The 23,622-nt window shown below is 38.7% G+C and overlaps 1 protein-coding gene across 1 annotated transcript in view; it reads right to left on the reverse strand.

Moving 5' to 3' along the window:
- Positions 1–1,165: 1,165 nt before the first annotated feature.
- The window catches only part of LOC138091634 (ankyrin repeat domain-containing protein 26-like), a 55,885-nt gene continuing 33,428 nt past the window's right edge, over positions 1,166–23,622 (reverse strand). The window contains exons 13-24 of the mRNA XM_068987551.1: positions 21,816–21,967; positions 20,193–20,351; positions 18,413–18,446; positions 17,996–18,131; positions 16,093–16,306; positions 15,204–15,387; positions 10,842–11,802; positions 8,907–9,070; positions 5,833–6,002; positions 4,400–4,622; positions 2,434–2,479; positions 1,166–1,271 (exon numbers count right to left, since the gene is read on the reverse strand). Coding sequence (XP_068843652.1) covers positions 1,183–1,271; positions 2,434–2,479; positions 4,400–4,622; positions 5,833–6,002; positions 8,907–9,070; positions 10,842–11,802; positions 15,204–15,387; positions 16,093–16,306; positions 17,996–18,131; positions 18,413–18,446; positions 20,193–20,351; positions 21,816–21,967 — 2,532 coding nt within the window. The 3' untranslated portion in view covers positions 1,166–1,182. The remainder of the gene's footprint in view (positions 1,272–2,433; positions 2,480–4,399; positions 4,623–5,832; positions 6,003–8,906; positions 9,071–10,841; positions 11,803–15,203; positions 15,388–16,092; positions 16,307–17,995; positions 18,132–18,412; positions 18,447–20,192; positions 20,352–21,815; positions 21,968–23,622) is intronic.

The raw sequence follows: 23,622 nt of genomic DNA on the forward strand, positions 1-23,622 counted from the left end.
CCAGAGGAACTTTCTCTAATTTTAACACTGTCTCCAAAAGTAAATCAAAAGTCAATTAAAGCTGACTCAAATGTATTCCTTTCTATAGTTGAATAATATACAGCTTCTTTATCCATTCATCTGTTGATGGACATCTAGGTTACTTCCATGTCCTAGCTATTGTAAGTAGTGCTGCAATGAACACTGGGGTACATGTGTCCTTTTGGAATTTGCTGTATGATGGAGGGAACCCAAAGTTGGTACTTTGTGACAACCTAGAGGGATGAAATGGGGAGGGAGGTGGGAGGGAGGTTCAAGAAGGAGGGGCCATACACATACCTGTGGCCAATTCAAGTCAACGTCTGGCAGAAACCATCACAATATTGTAAAGTAATTATCCTCTAATTAAAAATAAAAATTATAAAAAGTTAATTCGTTTAAAAGGCAAAAAACTCAGGCAAATCTTATTTCTCCATGAGGAAAGGCCTATGAATCTGTGTTTAAAGTTACATATAGTAAGTTTTATGCCACTATTAACAATTGTAATACACCAAAACATTGACGGAAGCCTAACAGCAGTATCTAAATCTTTAGCTCTATACATAGTGATAAAAACTGGAAAATACAAAAAAGCTATCAGTCAACACCACTAAATATTAATGACAAGTCTGGCTCTTTGGGTGCTGTTTAAACAGCTGGTATTAGGGCTCAGTGTGAGTTTGTAAAGGATGTCCCTGGTGGCACAAATGGTAAAGAATCCACTTGCAATGCACGTGACCCGAGTTTGATCCCAGGGTCTGGAAGATCTCCTGGAGAAGGGAATGGCTCCCCACTCCAATATTCTTGCCTGGAGAATTACATGGACAGAGGAATCTGGTGGGCTATATAGTCCATGGGGTTGCACAGAGTCCGACACAATTGAGTGACTAACACTGTCACTTAGAATATGGAAAACTCAACAGTGCTGATGTTTAAATCTGCTAGAAAGTAAGTTAGATGCAGAGAAACATCATTTAAAATGCTATATAAATTTTCATCATACACACATAATACACAAATATTTTCCTTTAATAAAGATTTTCTCATCATGTTTAATGGGAAACAACGAAATGTCATGGAAATGGTCCAGCAGAGAAGCTTTTACTATTTATCTTTCTAAATCATGCATTTTTCCTTCCAAATCTGTATATCTTGTTCTTCTGTTTACAAAAGTAGGTCATCACACACATTTGACCCATCTGTAGATCTTCGAGAAGACACTCTAAAGGCATCAGATGCAAACTGAGCATCAGCTGAAAGAAAAGGAAAGAATTACATCCTTCACCTGAAATACTTGGGTTCACTAAGATTAGCAAAAAAACAAACCAAAAAAACCTGAGACCTTTCCTAGTATTCTGAAAAATGAAATATATCTATAGATGACACAACGCAAAATACTAATCAAGATTACAATTTTACAGTCTGCTTCTGGTCGCAGGTGGGGCTGAGTGTCAGAGCTCCTGGTTTTCTCATTCTTCATTCATGTACTCAAGCAATTGAGTGAATTGATGAATACTCATGTGTTCATGCAAAGGTTCTGTGACAAGCACTGGAATTATAAGTAGAAGGTGACCCAGTCCACCCTGAAAAATGATATGCCCTAAACTGGAAAAACAGACAAACAGGCAATTTCCATACAGAGTCACAAATACTAAGATATAAAAGACGGCACAAGGAACACTCAGCAGGGGACGCCAGCTTTGTGTCAATACTGCCAGCTTTTTGGTGGAGGTGATGTGTATGTAGCTACCTGAAGGACAGGAAAAAGTACAAGAGACAGAGGGGAGAAGCATGTACAAAGATGGGAGGTGAGCAAGAGAATCTGTGGGATCCTACACAGTCTGGCTGGTTAGATGCAGAGCTAAGCGGCAGAGTAAGGCGGTAAAGAGATAAGGCCAACTACTTTGGCAGGACCCAAATTGATGTGGGTGTTTGGAGCATTTCCTGAGGGTAAAACATAAACTGGTGATGTATCTAGTGACAGAGAAATTTTAAAGTCACCCACCAAGTGACAGCTACACAAACGTGACTGCTTGAGTCTGGGTTTCCTAGCCTTAACCACTACCAGACGCTTGAGAAGTTGATGAACGCCACGTTCTCTGAGAATAGTGTTAGGGGGTAGGAAGATAGCTCCACAGGGATGGAGGGAGTAGAAGAAGGATACAGCTAGAAATAAAAAGAAATACACAGACCTTCAGAGACTGTTTTTCAAGCTATGGTACACGATGAGTAAATGCAGAAGGATATTTTTCACTATGATTGCTCATGCTTTCACATTTTTCATTAGCTATGTATATAAAAAAATATTTACCATAGCATCTGTTATCCAAACGATGGAAAGAGATGCCATTTATTGTTTACAGTGTATTTCAGAAATCAATGTCTAAATTTAATTCACACATTTTGGCAACATACCTTCTCTTAGTTCTCTAGCTATACTCCTGTCCAACTCCCGCCGCATCTGAAAGAAGTCAAATATTTATCTTTAAGACAAACAAGTTATATGTTTATAACTTATTAAATGTGACTTTTAAATAATACTTTTATATGCTAGACCTAACCTGAAGATTACCTCAGTAGAAAAAAAAAATCACATAAATAAAAAAATTAATTCTTACTTATTCTGCTCATAGATAACAGAGAACATATATATGGAATGCTATTTAGATTAATCTGATAAAAAGTACAATAATATCAGTCTATCAAGTACACATGATTTCAGAGAATTAGGGAATGACCCATAATCCTCGGAATGACCCACAAGATTACTATCTTCTCCCCTAAAAGCTCCTGGCCTAAATATGTACTTCTGAGACTTTATTTTGATTTCTAGGTGAGGATCCTGTTCAAATGGAGGAAGTAGTTTGAGTCGAATGGTAATAAGGAGAACACATCTGTGATTTTCTTTAAACTTTTCCATTTAACGAAAACACAGAAAGGTGAGAAAATTATATACAAGAAAACAATGTGCCAGCAAGATTTAATTCTGAAGATGTTTGGCAAGAAGGATTCTCTCATAAGTGTTAGTTTCTGAACTACGTCCCATAGAAGGGGAAGGTCCCACAGGGGTCACTGCAGGGTTGAGGAACCGTGAAGTCACAGCTGCAAGGGCTCTGGCCACTCTAGCTAAACGGTTCTATACTGTTCTCCATTTTATATAACATGGTTCCACACAGAAGTTTTTTTAGAAGAAAGGTTGTTTTCTTTGAAGAAAAAACTTTTATAAGTTATGAGACTCATTGATTTAATCAAAGCTCCTAATTCTACAAAAGAAGTAACAAAGCCAATGGCATTCCTACTGAGTCCTGTGCCAGCTACTTCCTCAGATTAAGAAAAAACACATAGATTTTTAACTATAACATAGACAAAATGAATATATAAATCCTTCTATATAATTAAACAATGCTTGTGGCATGACATTACTTTCTAATTAAATTATGTGCTTGAAATGCATAAATAAGAATAAATCAATATCAAACTCCTATTTGTAGCAGTTGATATAGTTAATTTAGAAAGGATAAATATTTTTTAAAAACAGGACAGGGAACTTGAAGGAAAAAATCTTTATTTGAATCAAGCAGGCCAAAACTGAAGAGATTCATCCTTAAAAGGATGTTCATTTACTCCAGATAAAACCCGGTTAACTAAAATCAGTCAACAATGAATTATCCATATTTTGGGTTATTTAGAACAAAATTTAAAACATGCAACAGATCTCTCTCTATCGTCTGCTGCTGCTGCTACTGCTAAGTCGCTCAGCCGTGTCCAATTCTGTGCAACCCCATAGATGGCAGCCCACCAGGCTCCCCTGTCCCTGGCATTCTCCAGGCAAGAACACTGGAGTGGGTTGCCATTTCCTTCTCCAATGCATGAAAGTGAAAAGTGAAAGTGAAGTTGCTCAGTCGTGCCCGACTCTTAGCGACCCCATGGACTGCAGCCCACCAGGCTCCTCCATCCATGGGATTTTCCAGGCAAGAGTACTGGAGTGGGGTGCCATCGCCTTCTCACTTAGGCTTAGGGGTAGATAAACCACGGTGGGTGCAGCAAAGCTTGGAAATGATTATGAACCACTGCCAAAGTGAAATCAATTAGAAAGTAAGTCAAACATCTTCAAGTATACTTTCAGTTACTAGGCAATAAGATTTCATTTCTAAAGTAGAATTTCAATGCAGCTTTTCAAGAAATTTAAAAAGTATCTCTTAAAAACGAGAGATCTAGGACAAAAAAATCATGAAATGTCTCCTTGACTAGAACAGTTAATGACAGTTTTTACTTACTCTGCATAAGTCAAATAAACAACTCAGAAGTTCACCAAATTAAAAACAAGGATCATTCATATGAGAAATCTGAAACCCAATGAACAAAAGATAATAGAACTAACCTCGGTCAAGTAAGTCTCCATGTTGTTATTCGAAGGGCATGAAATTGAGGTAGAAAACCCTACTCTTGGAGTGAGATTTGTGTTGAGCACTAAAGGATTACTGAAATTTCCAACACAAGGGGGCTTCGGGACTGGCCTCGTGCTAACAGTGTTGAATAAAGATCTGTTCTGCTGCTTCTCCACCTCAAGTTTGGTGCTGATCACTGCCAGCCTCTTATGAGTCCTGGGGAAGATGGAAAACACCAATTTCATTCGTTTCCCTAAATTATCTGCATTTGTTAAGTTGCCATATAGTAAATGGAATGTCCCACAAAACTGAAAGCACAGAGCAGACCTCCTGTAAACAATGACAGCTGTCACCTTGCTCTAAAGAAGCACACACGTGTCTGGGGCTCCTCAAGTAACAAGCCACAGTTGGGAGAGGAGAGAAAGGGCATCAGAGAGAAAGGGAGGTGGCCTCACAGTGTCACCTGCTGCCTCTGGGACACACTTGCCTCCAGGAAACAGTTCAGGGATGAAGAAACATCCCATCCCACAAAGCCACTTTCAAGCATTTGCTTTCACCACGCTTGTATACACGTTTCACTCATGACTTCAGAGAAATTAAGCTTTTGGCTCTGAGGTATCATCTAGAGCCACAATCTCAAGGGAGGACGAGAAAGTCAAAGGGTGAGGCTGAAAAGAGCTAAAACAGCCCCAGAAAGAATTACAAGCATCCCCTGCTTTTCCAAAGTTCACTTTGTTACTTCACTTCTACGAAGGGCCTATGTCAGTACCTGTTTTTGATGATTCAAAAAAAAAAAATCTGAAGACAATTTCTGGTCTCATTTAAAAAGCCAAAACTCTAAACAGTGTTCAGTGTATGTTTTACAGCGAGAGGCATCGCGCTCCGCAAGCAGGGAGACTGGCCCCACTGAGCTCCTTCCCCGGAAGCCACCCCTACATCTCAGCACCAAGTCGCCACAGCCCTGAACCCTGACTGGGAGCACCTGTGCTTCCCTTGTGCATATTCATTTATGTATCGACCAGCAGAATGTGTCCTCGGGTCCCTGCTGCCTTGGCTTATGGAAGGCTTCCTAGGAGTGCTCTGCTTTCAGATGGTGGGGAAACCCGGACTAGGCACTGCAGGGGGGATCTGCCCGTTCCATCCTCCACACCCCTCAGTCAGGTCACTGTATTACTTTCAGCCACTCTGTGATTTCTCCTGCCTTTAACCCATGTGTTAATTTCCCCTATTTCATAAGTATGCCTTTACATAGTGTGGAAAAACTTGATATAGTACTAATAGTTCGCCTTAAGGTGACCTCACCAGTGACCATCTAGTTAAGCTTTCACTTCCTGCTAATCTCATGTACCCCACTCTATAAAAATTATTCTTTAGAGTCAAATTAATGAACTAAATTTAGTTTCTGTGATTCTGTGTTTTGACTTACTTGTCTAGTTTATCTTCCAATGACTTTCTAACTTCACATTCTACTAGGTAGAGTTGCTTATATTTTTCCAACTCTGCTTTATTAGAATCTTCTTGCAAAGTTTTCATTTTGGAGAGTTCAGACTCCATGTGTTTAATTCTGAGTTCCATCTGTTGAGATCCAGCTTGAGTCTAAGGCAAATTGAAAAAGATAACATTTTTAAAATAATCATTAACTTGGAAAATTTTACTTGTTCCCTTTAGCTTTGAGTCAGAGATTCAGAGAGCGATTTCAAAGGTGAAAAAAAAATGCGGAAGTTTGTGAAGTGAATTAAATCTGAATTATAAAATTAAAGTGGAATCACTGTTAGAGTAGTACTTATATAATCTGATAATTCAAAGAATAAGAGGATCAACTTAAAATTTTAAAAATTGAACAAGACAGCTTAAAGAATAATTCAAGAGGATGGTACTAGTTCTAAACCACAATATTTTCTTTTCTTCCTAATAGTCTTGTTTTTTTACCAACTGGTCTTATAAGTAAAAGGATTCTCTAGTGAGAATCATTCTGAAAGGTCAATTTAGTGATAACTGTGATGGAGACTGAAATATTTAAAGGGAAAACAAGTGTCCCTGCTTCCTTCCAGAAATCTACAAAACTAACTGCTCTATGGGAGGTAGAGGAAACACCTAAGCTATATACATCCAAAATGTAATGTGCAGTGAAAGTGAATTCAAGCACATGACAGATGGACAAATTAACCTGCACAAATAGGTTGCCTTCCTTTAATTTCTCTACAAGACCCTGTCTCGCCGTTTCTTCAGTCTCCCGTTTATACTGCTCTACTTGACTGTGTTCTGCCATATCCATTTCTACATGACTTCCGAGGGTCACTACTTCCTGCTCCAACTTCTTTTTCTTCTCTAGTTTCTTACATTTCTTTTGCATTAGTTTCATAGACAGGAGTTTTTCAACTCCTGTTGAAAAACTTGATTTTTTTGCATCCAGGTGCAGACATTTTGAAGATGCAGGTTCCAGCTCTGCGGGGAAAATCATCAGTCTTCAAGAATAAAATGATATTGTCTGCTAATGAAGAAGTGGACAGAGCACAGCCTAACTCAAACCCAGGATGAAATAAATACGATGGTATCTGTATTGTAGAATGTAGGACCAGGGATTACTCAGAGAATCAGCAAAGATGTTCACACCACCCAGAGTCGCAACATATATTGTTCACTGTCATCTCTGTCACACAGCAATTGCACTTGATTTTACACTCTTTTATTGTTCTGCAATATTTTTCTATCTTTCCTCATAAAATGATTACAAGTCACCTCTTAGTAGAATGTCTCTTACTCCTCCCCCCATCTTAATGTCCCAGGATTTTAAAGAAGTTTGAGGGATACTGTATTGAGTATCTAGGGCTAAGTTAATAAATCCCTCCCAGAAGAAGACTCTGATTAATAAATCTTGTAAATATGGATTCTAATCCCATAAGCCTTTCTCTGAAGTACAAAGACTTTTTGCTAATTTGAATTGCATTCCAAACAGAATTATTTGCAAAGTTAAAGAAATCCCATTTCTTAACAGTTTACAGAGATGACCCACACATTTTTCTGAACAGCAACAACAAAAAATGCCTCATTCTTGTAATCCTTTGTTACTGTCCATTTATGCAAGACAAGTGCTGTGCACATCAATAAATATTCCGTTACACCAATGTATACTTAGCCAAGATTCCCCCTCATGGAAGAAATGTCAACAGTGTAAAATTAGGGGCTAAACTGTTCCTCAGAGACTAGGTAACAAGCGCTGATGTGAAAAGGCTCAAAGAGCTGGACAGTCACGAAAGCTCCATGAAGGAGGAGAGACTGGGTGCCAGGTCTGAAATAATGAAGGACTACCCAAGAGGAAAAGAAACTGTAAAGACAGAAAGGACAGTCTGAGCAAGGGCCAAGAAAATGAGAAATCTGAGGATAAGATCCAACCACAGGGAAATAAAAACATGTGCACACAGAATAATGGAAATCAGTGTTTACAACAGCATTATTATTAGTCCCAAAGCGGAAACAACCCAGAGCTCCATCTAGTGATGATGGATAAATGGCTTAGCTTACTGTTGACAACCAACAGAAACGGAAGAACTGATAAGAACTGATACTTGTTATCACATGGATGAACCGTGAAAACATGACGTCAAATGAGAAAAGCTAATCCCAAAAGAGCATACTGCATGATTCCATTTATATAAAATACCGAGGACAGGCATGTCTACAGAGACAGATATTAGACTGGGGGTTGCCTGGGGCGGAGGGAGATGGGAGCCCACGGGTGGTGGCTAAGGGATGCAGGGTTTCTTTTAGGGGGTGATGGAAATGCTCTAAAATTTACTGTAGTCACTGGTTATACCTCTCTAGACTAAGAGATACTGAACTACACATGTTGAGTGGGTGAATTCTATGATACGTCAATTATATCTCAATAGCTTTTTTAAAAAATCCAATGGCAGGATCCAGGTAATCTTCTTAATTCTCTAGTTTGGATGTACGTATTCTACACCATCTGAGTACCTCCATGCTTTTACAATATACTTAAAATGAAAAGGAAAGAAGGCAATGCCTAAACTTCAACTGGTTTGTATAATACCCTTTCTGCACAAGTTATTCTGAAATCCATGAAATAAATACACACAGAACTCTACAGCCATTAACAAAAGGAAAGATGAGAAATGATAATATTCTGAACATTCCAGTAAACTAATATTATTTCTGGTTTTAATCTGGCTTGCCTCATCATGGTAATACAGTTATCACTTAAAAAAGGATTGTTTCAAAGAAAAAAAAGGCTCTCAACTTGTGTGTATAATGAGGCACAATTCTCAACTTTCCTAAGAGTAAATAATATAAGAAAAAATAATAGAATGCAAATGGCAGGATGAAAGTCAGAGTTTAAGGAAACGAGTGCACTATAAAGATAAGAAAATTGTAGTAAGTTACTTGTAACAAAAATACAGAAGAAAGCTGACTGTGAAAATGAGTGTCCTAAAACACTTTATCCTACATATTAACTGTTAACACGTTCAGTTTCATACATACCTGACTTGTGAGTCGACGGAGTTGTAGTAGTTTACAACTGTTCTTCAAATCCTGTGCCTCAGCTTCTAACTTGGCACAACAACATGATGTGACCCTCAGTGAAGCCTCCGACATAGCCTGCTTTCTTACAGTGTCAGCCAGTTCTTGCTGAAGTTGTCTCACAGCTGCCTAATAAGATGCTCTGTCACTGAGTTTATCAAATCACTTTACTATTATGTTATGTTAATAACAGATAACTCCAACATATGGACTTTGAAAACTATCGCCATATACAGCAACTGACCTTCTTTTTCCTCCTCACTGAATCTGGTTACAGACACAGAAGGGGCCACCCTCCAGCCTTCCTGATATTAAGTTACTCAAAGGATTCGGCAGAACTCTCCACGCCCTGCCCCTCCTAATAAATCTGCAGAGCTTCACCATCTCATGTCCAGAAAGAAATGAGTGTGTAGGTGGCACAAGTGGTGGAAAATTCCACACTGTGGAAACATTTTCCTTTCCTTTTTTATTAGAAGCTTTGATTAACTCAGAGATCTTCACATATTCCAACCAGTGCTCAGATCTTTCCAATAGATTCCTACCTCAGCAGAAAAATGGGGCCATTCCCTTGTTGCTTATCTCTTTTACATCTAGTAGTATGTCTATGTTAATCGCAAACTCCTAATTTATCCCTCCTCCCCACCTTTGCCCTTGGCTAACCATAAGGACCTACTAGAGAGCACAAGGAACTCTATTCAGTACTCTGTAGTCACCTACCTGGGAAAAGGAACTGAAAAAGAATGGATATGTGTATAACTGAAGCAATTTCCTGTACATCTGAAACTAACACAAAATTGTAAATCAACCATATTCCAATATAAAAGAAAAATGCAACTTAAAAAGTGAGGTTGCTCCCATGGCCTTCGAGGAGCCTCGATAACCTGGCCTCCACCTGCCTCCAGACCGCAGCCCCTACAAGCCTCTCCCTGACTCACTCCATTCCTGCTGCTCACAAATCCTGCCATCTTTCATTTTTAGAGGACAAGCTTGTATCCAAATGATAGTAATTGATACTTAAAATGAGAATTATGAGCAAATTGCTTGTAAAAATGTTAAAGTGGTGAGCGAAGTCGCTCAGTCGTGTCCAACTCTTTGCAACCTCGTGGACTGTAGCCCACCAGGCTCCTCCATCCATGGGATTCTCCAGGCAAGAATACTGGAGTGGGTTGCCATTTCCTTCTCCAAAAGTAAATCATAAATAGCAGAGGGAAGATTAAATCAAGAATAGTTTTGCTAAAGCTCACCACCTGAGTCCCAAATTATGATTTAATGATAAGTAGATGCATTTGAAGAGTTGAGAGGCTTTAAGAATCAATGATTCAAGGCTAAAATGTAAAAAAAAGAAAAAAAAAAGGCTAAAATGTTTCCCATATTAACTCAAATTGACATGAATAAAAATAAAATTGTACCAACAAATATAACAAAAAGCTATAACAAGCTACTGAAGCCAAAGTACGATATATAAAATACAGGCTCTGGGAAACCTGGAATTGACTATCAAGATAATCCAGGTAACTGAAGCTTCATTTCGAAATATTCATTTCAGGTTTGAGCATTTCATTTATCTGTTTCACCATGATACTGAAATGTGGTAACATAAAGATTAAAATTATTACCTTAATAAAGAGTAAATTACTAGTACCTGTCTATGCTAACAATTTAGAACTAAATCTCTTAACATTTCATAAACAACATGATGTCCCTACTCAAAGTATAGGATTTCTTTGGTCTAATTTTTATTTGCTGGATACAAGGTATACTTTTAGGCTGGTTTAGAGACCATAGATTCACAGCCTGTGTATTTTTTATATTCAACTAGATTCAACATTTAGCCAGAATCAAGAATCACTTTGAACTTTCTTTCAGGAAGTCTGAGATACTTCTCCTTCTGGATACTCACTTCTCCTTCTGCTTTCTCATTTTCGTACTGATACATTCTCTCTTTTAAATGATTACATTCCTTGACCAACTCCTTGTTTCGTTCCTCCAGCATCAGACCTTGTTCCTCACGTTCAGCCTGAAGTTTTCTCACGATCTGCTGAAACTGGTCTTGGATGCTAATGACCGTCTTCTCTTTACTGTCAACTCTGTTTCGTGCATCGTCCAGTTGCTGTCGGAGCAACATGTTTTCACTCTGGAGCTGAGATAATCTCTCCTCTAAGGACTCCTGCTTTCCAAGGTATGTATTCACTTTGCCTTGTTCGTTCTGATACTTGTGTGCAATTTCCTGCGTTTGACACTCTACTTGGCTTAGGTCTCTCTGGACATGTTCTAACATCAAAGTCTTTTCTCTAAGAGCATCGCTCGTGTGCTGCAGCTTGATTTTCAGCTTATTGGATTTACTTTCCACTGCAGATAGCTGCTGGGAAAGCATCTCGCTGTTCTCTCTTAGATTAGCCACGTCGGACTTCATTTTGTCCTGCAAGCGTAACCACTCGTCTCTCGCTCTCTGGAAGGCAAGTTCCGGGTCTCTTCTTGATGTCTGACCTTGATCATGACCGTGTGAGGCAGCAGCCAGTCTAGAACAGCAGGATTCCACTTCCGTTTCCAGTCTTCGTTTGCTTTCTTTTTCATTCTCCAGCTCAGAGTTTAGCGTTGTATTCTCAGCTGTCAGAGCACTAAGCTGGCCTGTATAGTGGGATATAGTCTTTGTTAACGTTTCCTCACTCAGTTTTACTGCCTTTTGAAGATCATCATTCTTTACTGTGAGAACTTCAATGTCCTCAAAATAGTTCTCTTCCTTTTCCTGGTGCTGACTTTTCAGGGCGTCTCTTTCCAGTCTCAGCTTGGCAAGTTCATCCTGCAGCATGTGGTTTTTGTGCAACAGGTCTTTTGCTTTTTCAAAACTAACAGAAACCTAAGTGAAACAAAGGAGACTTTTAGCTAGTACTCAATAAAGTGACATTTCATGATTTCCTCTGAAATGAAAGACTAACTTGGATGTTTATACAATGAAAAGACTGCACCAAGTGTGTCTCCAACAGGGAAAAATAAGGTTCAATTCAATCCTCAGACTTTATACAAGCTTAAATTCCCAAAGGTTCAAAAATTTAATGGAGGACAATGAATCCACGAAAGTCAAAAAGAAATCCCAACAGACTTTTCAAAAAGCTCAGAACTGGAAAGGCTTCTCTCTGAACTACAACAAACCCAGAAGGCTTAAAATAAACGATTCATAGATCTGATTACACTTAAAAATTGCATCTGATGTGGAATATTTATATCATGGAAAACTAGTAAGCCATAAAAAAGAATGAAATAATGTTATTTGCAGCAACAGGGATGGACCTAGATGTTATCACCCTAAGTGATATAAGTCAGACAAAGACAAGTATTATATCATACTGCTTATATGTAGAATCTAAAATGAACTTATTCACACAACAGAAAGAGACTCATAGACACAGAAAACAAACTTGTGGTGACCACAGGGGAAAGCGGGATAGGGGAGGGATACATTAGGATGTTGGGATTAACATACACACGCTAGCAGATGTAAAATAGCCAACAGAGAGCCACTGTGCAACATAAGGAGCTACACTTGCTATTCTGCAAGAAGAGGCTGAAACGGAATGTGTGTACGTGTGAGCGTGTGCGTGAGTGCGTGTGTGTGTTAGTCACTCAGTCATGTCCGACCCTTTGCGACCCCATAGACTATAGCCTGCCAGGCTCCTCTGTCCATGGAATTTCCCAGACGAGAATACTGCGGTGGGTAGCCGTTTCCTTCTCCAGGCTGCTGCTGCTGCTGCTGCTAAGTCACTTCAGTCGTGCCTGACTCTGTGCGACCCCATAGACGGCAGCCCACCAGGCTCCCCCGTCCCTGGGATTCTCCAGGCAAGAACACTGGAGTGGGTTGCCATTTCCTTCTCCAATGCATGAAAGTGAAAAGTGAAAGGGAAGTCGCTCAGTCGTGTCTGACTCTTAGCAACCCCACGGTCTGCAGCCTACCAGGCTCCTCCGCTCATGGGATTTTCCAGGCAAGAGTACTGGAGTGGAGTGCCATTGCCTTCTCCACCTTCTCCAAGGGATCTTCCCAACCCAAAGATGGAACCCAGGTCTCCTGCATTGCAGGCAGATTCTTTACAGTCTGAGCCAGCAGGGAAGCCCTATTTATATAATATACATGCACACATATACATATATATATATATATATATATCTGAATCACTGTGCTGTATACCTGAAACTAACAGAATATTGTTAATCAACTATAATTCAATAAACACCACCACTTGCTAGGTTTATAAACACTGCATCTGATACCGCCTATACATCTACTTCACAGTAAGAGCCTTAACTCTGTATAGACTAATTTTCTACAAAAAGTTTTTCCTTGAGAATATGCTACCTTCTAACATTTTAATAGGCAATTACAAGAATTACACCTATTGACAACTGTATTAAGCACTTCTACAAACATTAATTAACTCATTAGCTATAGTGATTCTGGAAAGGAAAAAGTTATAAAAATATGAGTAAGCTGCAGCCTTTTCGCCAGGTCTTTGGACCCTACTAGTCTTCTTACATCAAACCACATGTCTCTAATACAAACATATCAGTACAAAATAAGATTCCTATTTCATTCATGGTACATACACTAATGGTTAAATAAGGTAAAATTTAGAAAGCTCTTAGAAAACTATGAGATTATTTGCTGCTGCAATAACTTTCATGATCTCTCTATAATGTTTAAAATAGTAAGATGGGGAAAATACAATGAAAAACACTTAATAACTATCACTAAATATATATTATGGCATATCTACCACTCTTTTCAAAAGTTCTCTGTACTGAATCAGGACACTCACAGAGCAGAGTGCTCATTTTCTCACAAGCAGAAGAATGACATCTAAAATGTGGCCTCTGAACTGCCTATAGTTTCCTCCTTACCATCAAGGGAAGTGATAAACTAACCTAGTGATCAATCGAGGAAGTGAAATCATTACCAAAACCCAGAATATCTATTGTTAGTAGAAGAGTTTATTCCCCCAACTCTTGGTGTTGGGGGGGAGGCAAAGTTGTTCTAAAGAAACAACTTTTCAAAGTGTTCAAAGTGTTTTTATAACTGATGTCGCAGTTTTTACAAAATGAAAAACAGTAAGTGATGTGAAAAGGTCATTGATAGGGTACTGGTTAAAGAAATGACAGTGGAGCCAAGAATGGACTCTGATTCAGACACTGAAGGTGACGACGTGCATGGAGTGACCGACACATTCACTCCAAAGCAGAGGGCCTTGGTCGGGTAGCGCAGTTGATGGTGGACCACACACAGTCTTCCTTGCCTAAACCGCAATCAGGGTCCTGGCTCCTCTGAGATAGTCACAAAAGATCTGAGATCGATTCCTATGGAAAATACTAAAGGCCTCTCCCGGGATGAGGCCATCATATGTCACTACCTGACTGCTCTAGACAAACGGATTTGAATTACAAATACTACTTTCCCGAGCTCTTCCCGAGGGCTTTTCGTTGTGGGAGATCTGCTGCTAGGACCTCAGGGATGGGACCCGGTCCATGGTTGAGAGGGACATCTGGTGTGGGAGCAAATTCCTCTGCTCTGAGATGCCACTCGAAACTCTTCAGAATGAAGGACAACCAACTTCATGAGTGTCTGGTTTCTACCAACTGCTGGAAAAAAAATTCCTGCACCTCTCGAGGACGCCAGTTAACTGTCCTTGAGGGCTCTGCTGTGAGGGAGAATGCAGCTGGGAAAGCTGGAGCCAGCTTTGAGCTGTTCATGGGGCAGGTGGCCTGGAGGGCTGACGGGCACAGAGGGAGGGGGCCCACGACCCTCAGCCACCTGCCACATTGAAGGCCAGAGGCAACCTGATGTAAAATTAGGCACGATGGTCCCTCCCAGCGCCCCTTCTCTTCTAGACCTATTCACTCACCAGTGGTCCGTCAAGGCTGAAGGATCGGTTGCCTGAGGTGGGCTGAGAGCTTAACACCAGTTTCTACACCATTCTCAACCCTGTGGTTTTCTCAGGATCTATTGAGTGAGCTACTGATGTGACCTCTTCCTCCCTCTGCTCAAAAAAGTGCACCCAGCATGTCAGGATCATACAATTCTTATTTCTGGCCTTATTACCTTGGGAATTTTGAATTTCTTTTCTTTTGTTTTTAACAATTAACCTAAAATTTCCTATAACACTAAACAAAATGACACTAAATAAAATGGTGTTTTATTAAAAAGGGGATATTATAAATACTATTGATGAAATCGTGTTAGAAATTTGAAATCTTCACCAAAGGTTACTCTACCTGATTCAGATCATTTCTCTCAGTCTTCAGTTTCATCTCTACTGCTCGGAAAGTGAATTCTAGTTGCTGTTTCACTTTAGCTTCTTTACTATATTCATCTTCTTTTCTTCTTAAATGCTCCCTCATTTTTTCATGTAACATCTCGGCATTTCTTCTATTCTCTTCTTCTTGCTTTAAGGTGAATCTGAAAAATTTAAAGCTCTTCTTAGAAAATCATGAGATTATTCACTGCTGCAATAACTTTCGTTCCCTCTTCACAATGTTTAAAATAGTAAATGTGAGGGGAATGCAATGAAAAGCACTTAATAACGGTCACTGTTTTCCGACAGAGGGTTAAGAATAAAACTGCATAAAATTGTTTTCATTTTCTCTTGAGAAAAATGGCTACTTTATACATCTGTGGGTGGGAATGTAAAGTAATATAAACTTTCCTAAAAATACTTTAGAAATACAGATCACAGACCTTTTTTAAGTTCTCATACTTTAACCAACTAATACGACATTATTAAAGAAAATGTATTCAAACTAATTAGAAAGGTAGAAATGAATTTATAGAAAAGGTGTTCCTTGCAGCATTAAATAGAATACAGAAAAGTGAAAAACAACTGAAAGTCAATTTGGTAAATATTTAATGGGGTTTCCATTATGGTGGACTCCTGCATGGTCATGAAAATGTTGATTGGAAAAATATGCCTTAAGTTATTAGAAGCATTCACTGTTAAGAACCTGCTATATTATTTCCAAGAATTTCACACTCCACAATACTAGTAACACTTTCTCCCCTGTAAAATCCTAGAGGATAAGTTAGTCCTTATAACATGTCTACAGCCCTGCAGTATTATAGGAAACAATAGTTCACATATTTCTTTAAAAGCGAGATGTACAGTACCTCAAGCTGCCGAGCTCTCGTTCCCACTCCACTTTCTGATGCTCTAACTGTGATGTCACTTCTTTGGTTTCTGACAGCTCTTTCTGTAGCCCACGAACCTTACTTTTCATTCTGAAAAATTCTCTTCTAAGTAGTTCACAGTGGCTTCTTTGAAAATCTACTAATCTTTCATGCGAAAGAATTGTATCTTGAAATTTCAACAAGCTAACAGAATCTGCATGATGAAGAAAACAAAGATAGAAACAAAAAAAAAATTATGTGAGTAATTTTTGAGTATAAAGGACTGTGCCTTTCACGTTCACGCATCCACACACTGAACAAGTACTCAGTGTCTATAATGTGGAAGACTTTATTCTAAGCTCTGCAGATAAAACAGACTCCCCTGGCTCTTGTTTAGCTTGAAGTCTAGTAGAAGAGAAAGACAAATAAAATAATTGTGATCTCAAAAGGATACTCTAAGAAAAGAGAGTTCTATGATCACAGAACAGAACTTGACAGAGACTGGGTCCAGGAAAGATTTCCCTGCAGAAGAGATGTCACCCTGAGAAATGAAGGATGAGCAGGAAGGAGGAAGCAGAGCAGCAGGACCAACCCGGTGAACAATCTCCAGCTGCCTTGTGTTTCTAACCAAGACAGAGTGAACAGCGACTGATTTACCTTCCTGAGAGGAGCGAGCAAAAACAACGCTGACAAAATACATTAACCAATGATTCTCATGACAAAGGACTTCAGGGAGTGAAGGACATTGATCCTGTAAATACAGGAGGTTAGCCTAAGGAACGCCCCAGCTCACTGCCTGGAGAGAATTTCCAGGCCCTGACGCGGGGAGAAGGAACAGAAGCTGAGTCAGCCAGACTCCCTGACAGGAGGTGATGAAGCTGACAGTCTGGTGAGACCAAAGTGGGCAGAGATCACAGATCAGAATCGCAGAGAGGAGAGAGTGGGACAGAGAGAAAAAGGACCCTGCAGATCTGAGGAGGAGCCCCTCGGGTATTCAGCAGAGGAATGAAGAGCGCCCATCTGGGAGAAACCACCTGAGACCAGGGAGAAACCATCTGAAAAGACTGTTGGAACCTGTGACTGGTGCTCACTCAGTCCCGGAAATTCTATCTATTCTCATGGGCCAGGCTGGAAAAACTTCTCCTTATAATAGAATGAACGGGGTAGTCAGCAAGGTCTTGCCTCCAAGGCAGGAAATAATCAGCCCTAGCCCCAGGGCCCCTCTGGATGCACCTAACAAATCATGAGAAGCAAGAGCACAGAAGGATCTCTGGAAAACTCTCAACATTTGGAAACTAAATCACACGGATCTAAATAACCCTTGGATCAAAGAGGTAATGAAAAGAAGAATTACAAAGTATTTAGAACTGAATGAAAATGAAAACGTTAAGACCAGCAGACATTTTAGGAAACTGACACGCAGATTCTAAAATTCATGTAGAACAAAGGGTAAAAAATAAAACCAGATGAAGCTAGACAATTGTGACCTTTAACCATGCAGCAAGGAGAAGCAATACTTGGGTTACATGATGAGATCTGAATTTTTAAAAATAGTTAATAATTAAAGTTGCTGTGCAGACTGAGGTTCCTCAAGGTGGAGCAGCAGGGAAAGAAGTTCTGAGATTATTTCAGTTCCAAAGAAAGAAGAAAATGATGCTAACATGACCTTGAGTGAAGGCACAGGAAAGAAGAGTCAACAGAAGGTTCAGTGAGTGAGAAGGATCATAGGCCTGTGGCTAGAGTATACATTCACTTTCATGTTCTTTTAATACAGAACCTACTTCTGAGATGCACAGCACTGTAACATATCCCTGGCTCTAGAGCAGTACTAGATAAGATATGCACATTATCACTATTCTATACACAAACAGGCTTTCTGTTAATATTTACACTGTGGTCCTACCTTTATGCTCCAAGCCAAGTGGTTCTACTTGCAACATGGAATTTGTAGAGTAAAGCACGTCGTCATCCTCAGAAACAGTCTCAGAAGACTGAGTTAAGTCATCCAGGTGGTTCACATAATTAATTTGTTCTTTGACCTATACATAAATAATACTGTTTCACAATGTCCTTAAAATATGTATAAAATATATTAAGTATACAGAGGTGATAAATCTCTTTATCAAAACAAAAACAGACACTTCTTAAAAGAACAGATTTTTATCAAAAGGATAACTTTATCAGTAGTGTTTCTAAATGATGTGTTTAAAGTAAAGTTCTCTACAACAAAGGAAGATTTTCTATTTTGCAACTCTTCCTTTCAAAAAGTATTTTTTACTAGGAAAATATTTTTTAAAGTTCATTTTTTTTTTTACTATACCTTCTTCTTTTCATATGGTGTTTTTCTCGCAGGCCTAAAAAAACAAATGATTATTTTCAGGCTAATAGTAAATACTCAAAAATACAAACAATACCTAAACTTTTCTCTTTTAGAGAAATTCTGCATTGGTAAGTAATTTTCTATACAAGGATACAACAATCAGTAAGAGAAGCATTAAAGGACAAAGAAAATATATCAGTAATATTAATAAAGCATTAAATTTAGATCCAAGGCAAAGGAAAAACATAACGTTACTTCCGTTATGTGATAGAAAGCAGCATACCAGAGTTTTTTGCACCTGTCATTTTCAAGAAGAACTAATTTTTATGGCAATAAAACCTATCTGGGAGATATTCCTGAAGTCCTCCTAAGAAGGAAACCCATTTTGAATAACCCTGATATTAGCTTTTTGAGGACTTCCTAAGCAATTGCTATGCATTATTATAAGCACTTGACATGTCTTAAAGGCATTTTAATCCTCACAGTCATTCTGGGAGATAGGTAGAAAAAGAAATGGAGCACAGAAAGGCCGAGGAACTCGCCCAAGCCCACACAGCACATCACCAACAGACCCAGAATTCAAACCCAGGAGATCTGGCTTCAAAACTGCTCTTCTAAAATATGCTGAGAAAGTAATATTGAAAAGTGTTTTTAAGTAACATGATGGCGAATGAATCTATAGCATTATTCCATGTTTAGCTATAACTGTAATAATTTCTGAATCTTAAAACGTATTTCTCAAAAAATAAAAAGACCAGATGTAGGCAAGTCTGGAAATCTACTTTCAATAAAGATTTGTTTTTCGTAAAGAAATTCATCAATAGGCATTCATTCACCCATTCTGCTGTTTCTTCATGCACCTGACATCCACTTATTGAGCACACAATGTGTGTTAATGACACTCTTAATACAGGAAGCATGGTTTTTGTCATTTAGATCTTTATCATCCAAAAGCAATAATCTGTGAAAGATTGTTAATATTTTTTTTCTTTATTTTATATAAACAAAATCTTCCCCTTTTCCCTGGAATCTATAAACAACTATGAAGTTAATACGATGTGATGTTTCAGAGTACTTTACAAAATTATAGCTACTCACAAAGTTACTATCAACCAGAATCATCAAGGAATTATCAAATCCTATTCAGTATAGCCTAAGTGTTTGTAAATTCACAATTATGTAATTTTTGAAAATCTACGTGTGATCGAATTAACTTAAGTAGTCATCTGCATATTCAATTATATAGGAATATTACACTTCAGAACCAATGAACAAGCCCCTTACCATAAAACTATATATGAGCAGAAGTATTATGTACAATTAGTTCACTGTAATAAAGATAATGTCATACAATCAATAAGCTTTCTAATACTGAAAATACAAACAAGATTAAATAAACACATCCTCTGCTGGCTCATTTTCAACAGCATACACACTCTAAAAGCTCCCCTCTTAACATAAAACAAGAAACTCCTTTGAACTCCACATTCCTCTTCAATTACCATCCAGTTCTTCATTGCCTGTCCCAATAATATTCCCTACGGAGCTGTTTACGTGCATTCACTACAGTCCAGCTTGCAAGGGGACTCTTCACTGGAAGACTTCCAGCCAAAGTCACTGGTCCTCACCGTAACCTTTCAGAAACTTTCAACTATGGTTCGTCCACTAGAGTTGAGGAATGTCTTGTTTTGGCCTGTACAGTGTATTATGCTGCTCTATTTCCAGAAGTACTCAGAGCTAATATTACTTACCCTACAAACAAAGAATTTGTAGAATGTACCTGTCATCATCTTGATTCACTCTGTTGTCATCATTCACGTGCAGCAGACCACCAGTCAGTGAATCGGTGTTTTCAAATATCGGTGCAATCACACAGTCTTCTGGTGTCCGTTTGGCATTGTTCTTTTTCTTTACTTTCTTCCTGTGCACACCAGGGTCGCTACTTTTAAAAAATTCACAAAAAAGCCAATGTTTTCTAATAATTCAATTCATAAAGAACAAAAAAACAATTCTTGTAAAATTCCAACTCTTATTCATCTTAAGTCATTGATTAACTCTCAAAACAGTTATGAAGTACCAACCATATGCAAGAAAACAAATTCTTCCTTCAAACACAGATATACAATTATGATACAATATGATATATATAAGAGTTGACATATGAAAGTCATAAGTGGAATAAGGAAGGATTTACAGAAGAAATGAAGAAAGGAGGTCATGAGAAAGAGAAAAGGGAGAAAATCATTCTACTTGGAGATTCGAATGTGAGCACACACATCAGGCACAGGGCATCTGGGTTGTTTCCAAGGAACCTAGAAGGAAAAGTACAAAATACATGGAAGAAAGTAGAGAGATGCATCTGGAAAGACATTGGGAAGAACCTCAAGGGCTACACTGAAAACCTGGAGTCCACTGCCTTCGACTCTTCAGCATGGGAGTCATAATTAGAGCTATACTATATTTTTTGTTTTGCTTCTAAATATAATAATGGAGAATTTAGGGACTTCCCTGGTGGTCCAGCGCTTCAGAGTCCACCTGTCAATACAGAGGGCACCGGTTCAATTCCTTGTCAGGGAAGATCCCACATGCCATGGGGCAACTAAACCCGTGCTGCACAGCTACTGCAGCCAGCACCCAGAGCCCACGCTCAGCATCCAGAGAAGCCACCACACTGAGAAGCCCAAGCACTGTGGCGGCAGAGACCCAGCGCAGCCAGAAATAAAGGAAAAAGAGAATTCACAGAAAAAAGCCACACTTAACTTAGGTGGTATTTTAAATGACGTGAGGCACATATACCATGAAGGAAGAAACCAAGGAAATATTTGGCCAGAGTTGGGGGGAGTTTAATTTTAAACCACCCACATGATGGGGTGACAAGAGCATCTTGGATGAAAAGCAGGTGCCTCGTCAGTTCTCCTGCCACCAATAGCAATTTGGCCTCCATCCATGGACATACTCAAAGTGCTAGGAGGAAAAAAAACTGCCAACCAAGAGTACTCTATCCAGAAAAGTTGTCTTTCAGAAATGAAGGGGAAATAAAAACTTTCCCAGACAAAGCAAACCTGAGGGAGTTCATCACCACTAGTCCTGCCTCATAAGAAATGCTGAAAGAAGTCCTCAAACTGAAACGAAAGGATGTTCATTAGTGACATAAAATAAATTTAAATATACAACACACTGGTTAAGGCAAGTATGCATTCAAATCCAGAATACTCTAATACTGTAACATGGTGGTATGTTAACAAAGTAACTCTAGTATTAAGGCTAAAGGACAAGCGTATTAAAAATAACTATATCCCTAGTAAAATGTAAAATGTGTGAATCACAAACATTAGTTCAAGTTAGAAATTACTTTATAGGAAAATAACAAATGGCCTGATGTTAAATATTGATACAGGATTACCTATCAAAATCTTCATCCTCCATAGCAGGAAACTCCTGGCTGCTGTTTCTTCCACTCTTTCTCTGCTGAATCAATCCACTCTCATCAGCAGCATCACATTCGTTGTCTGATACTTCCACTTCACTACTTTCGTGCTTCTTTTCTTCTTGAACCTTTAGTGAAAGTTTGACTCTAAGAGTAATTGCTACTTCTTTATTATAAACATCTTTGTTTTCAATTTTATTACTTGCCTCAGCGTTTGCCCTGAATTTAAGTGATAATAACATTTTTGTGCTTATTTTACCACTTACAAGTCACTGAAATTTTTGTAAAATCTGCTCCTTTCTGTTTGAGGAAAAGAAACAAATTTCCCAAAATTTCAAAAATGGCCTTCTTCATAAGATGCAATTATTCACATTGAGTCTTCCCCATCTGAATGGCGGAGACAGAGAAATAAAAAGACAAAGACACAAAATCTGGCCTCTTCAGTCTTTACCACCTGGATTTTCCTTAAACAGCCAGATGGAGAGGATGTAACATCGTAGTGCCTCAGAGACAGAAAGGAAACATTCTTCTTTCTGCACTAAAGCTATTCTTTTCCCTCTGCCTTTCACAATTCTTTTTTTCACTTGGATCCAGGAGATAGCAAAAAAGTGATGGTGTTCATTAAAATATATGAACCAAAGTTTACCAAAACACAAGGAGCAGAATGAAAATGAGGAGTTGTTAGTTAGTGTGGAATTCTGGAATATAAGTAATGCTTCCCAATTCCACATGCAATAACCGTCAAACCTTACAGCCAGAGGGTATAGAAATAATTGCCTACTGTCGCCCCACTACTTACCAAAAACAGCAATAAAATTCAAAAAAGTTCAAGGTTTTGTTCAAAGCCCCTAAAGTGGCACTCCCTAGCATTTTATGGCACCAAAAGAAATGATACAATTCTGTAACCTTGAATGTGATAAATTACCAAATTCATTTGGCACAGTATTTTTAAATGCCTTAGTTGGGGATAGGGCTCATTTCCTTTTTTTAAAAACAGGAGAATACATAGAATTTTTTTGTTTTTTTTTTTTCCTTGTCTATTGTTCAAATTCAGTCAAAGCACCTCTTACACAAAAGAGCAAACAAACAATTTTAAAAACCTATTACTGAAGAAAGAAAAATCTCATAGCATCTCAAAACTCAGTTTTCTCCTTTGGAAATAAAGACTTAACTTTTTTTCTCTTTTGCTGAGGGTTTATACTACCTATGGGCTTCCCTGGTGGCTCAAATATTAAAGAATCCACCTTCAATGTGGGAGATGTGGGTAGGGAAGATCCCCTGGAGAAGGGAACGGCTACCCACTCTGGTATTTCAAGGAGAGAGGAGACTGGCAGACTACAGTCCAAGGGCTCGCCAAGAGTCAGACACGACTGAGCAACTTTCACACACACACACACACACAACCTATGTGACAAAATCACACATGTCAAAACTTACTACATTTTAGTAAAAACCATAACAGAAAGGTCTGTCTCAAAATAAACATCTGAGAGTGGTGATTAAAGCGTATGTGGGAGTACATGCATTAAAAAGATCCTGAAGCAGCCATGCTGGAAATCTAAGTGCCCAGTGACTGTGGAAAGCAGAGAAGATCACACATATTCAACCACAATGAAGAGATTAGAGGGAACACGTGTTTATGTCCCTTCTCTCAGTCACTGCTTTCTTCCCATTCTACGGAAATACAACATATTTAATCCAACAGAGTTAAAGAAAAAAAACAAACTGCAAAACCCTATCTGATTATACTTCTTAAGCAATTCCCTTGGTGCTTATTCTGGCT

Source organism: Capricornis sumatraensis, chromosome 15 (assembly GCF_032405125.1).
Source record: "Capricornis sumatraensis isolate serow.1 chromosome 15, serow.2, whole genome shotgun sequence".
Lineage (NCBI taxonomy): Eukaryota > Metazoa > Chordata > Mammalia > Artiodactyla > Bovidae > Capricornis > Capricornis sumatraensis.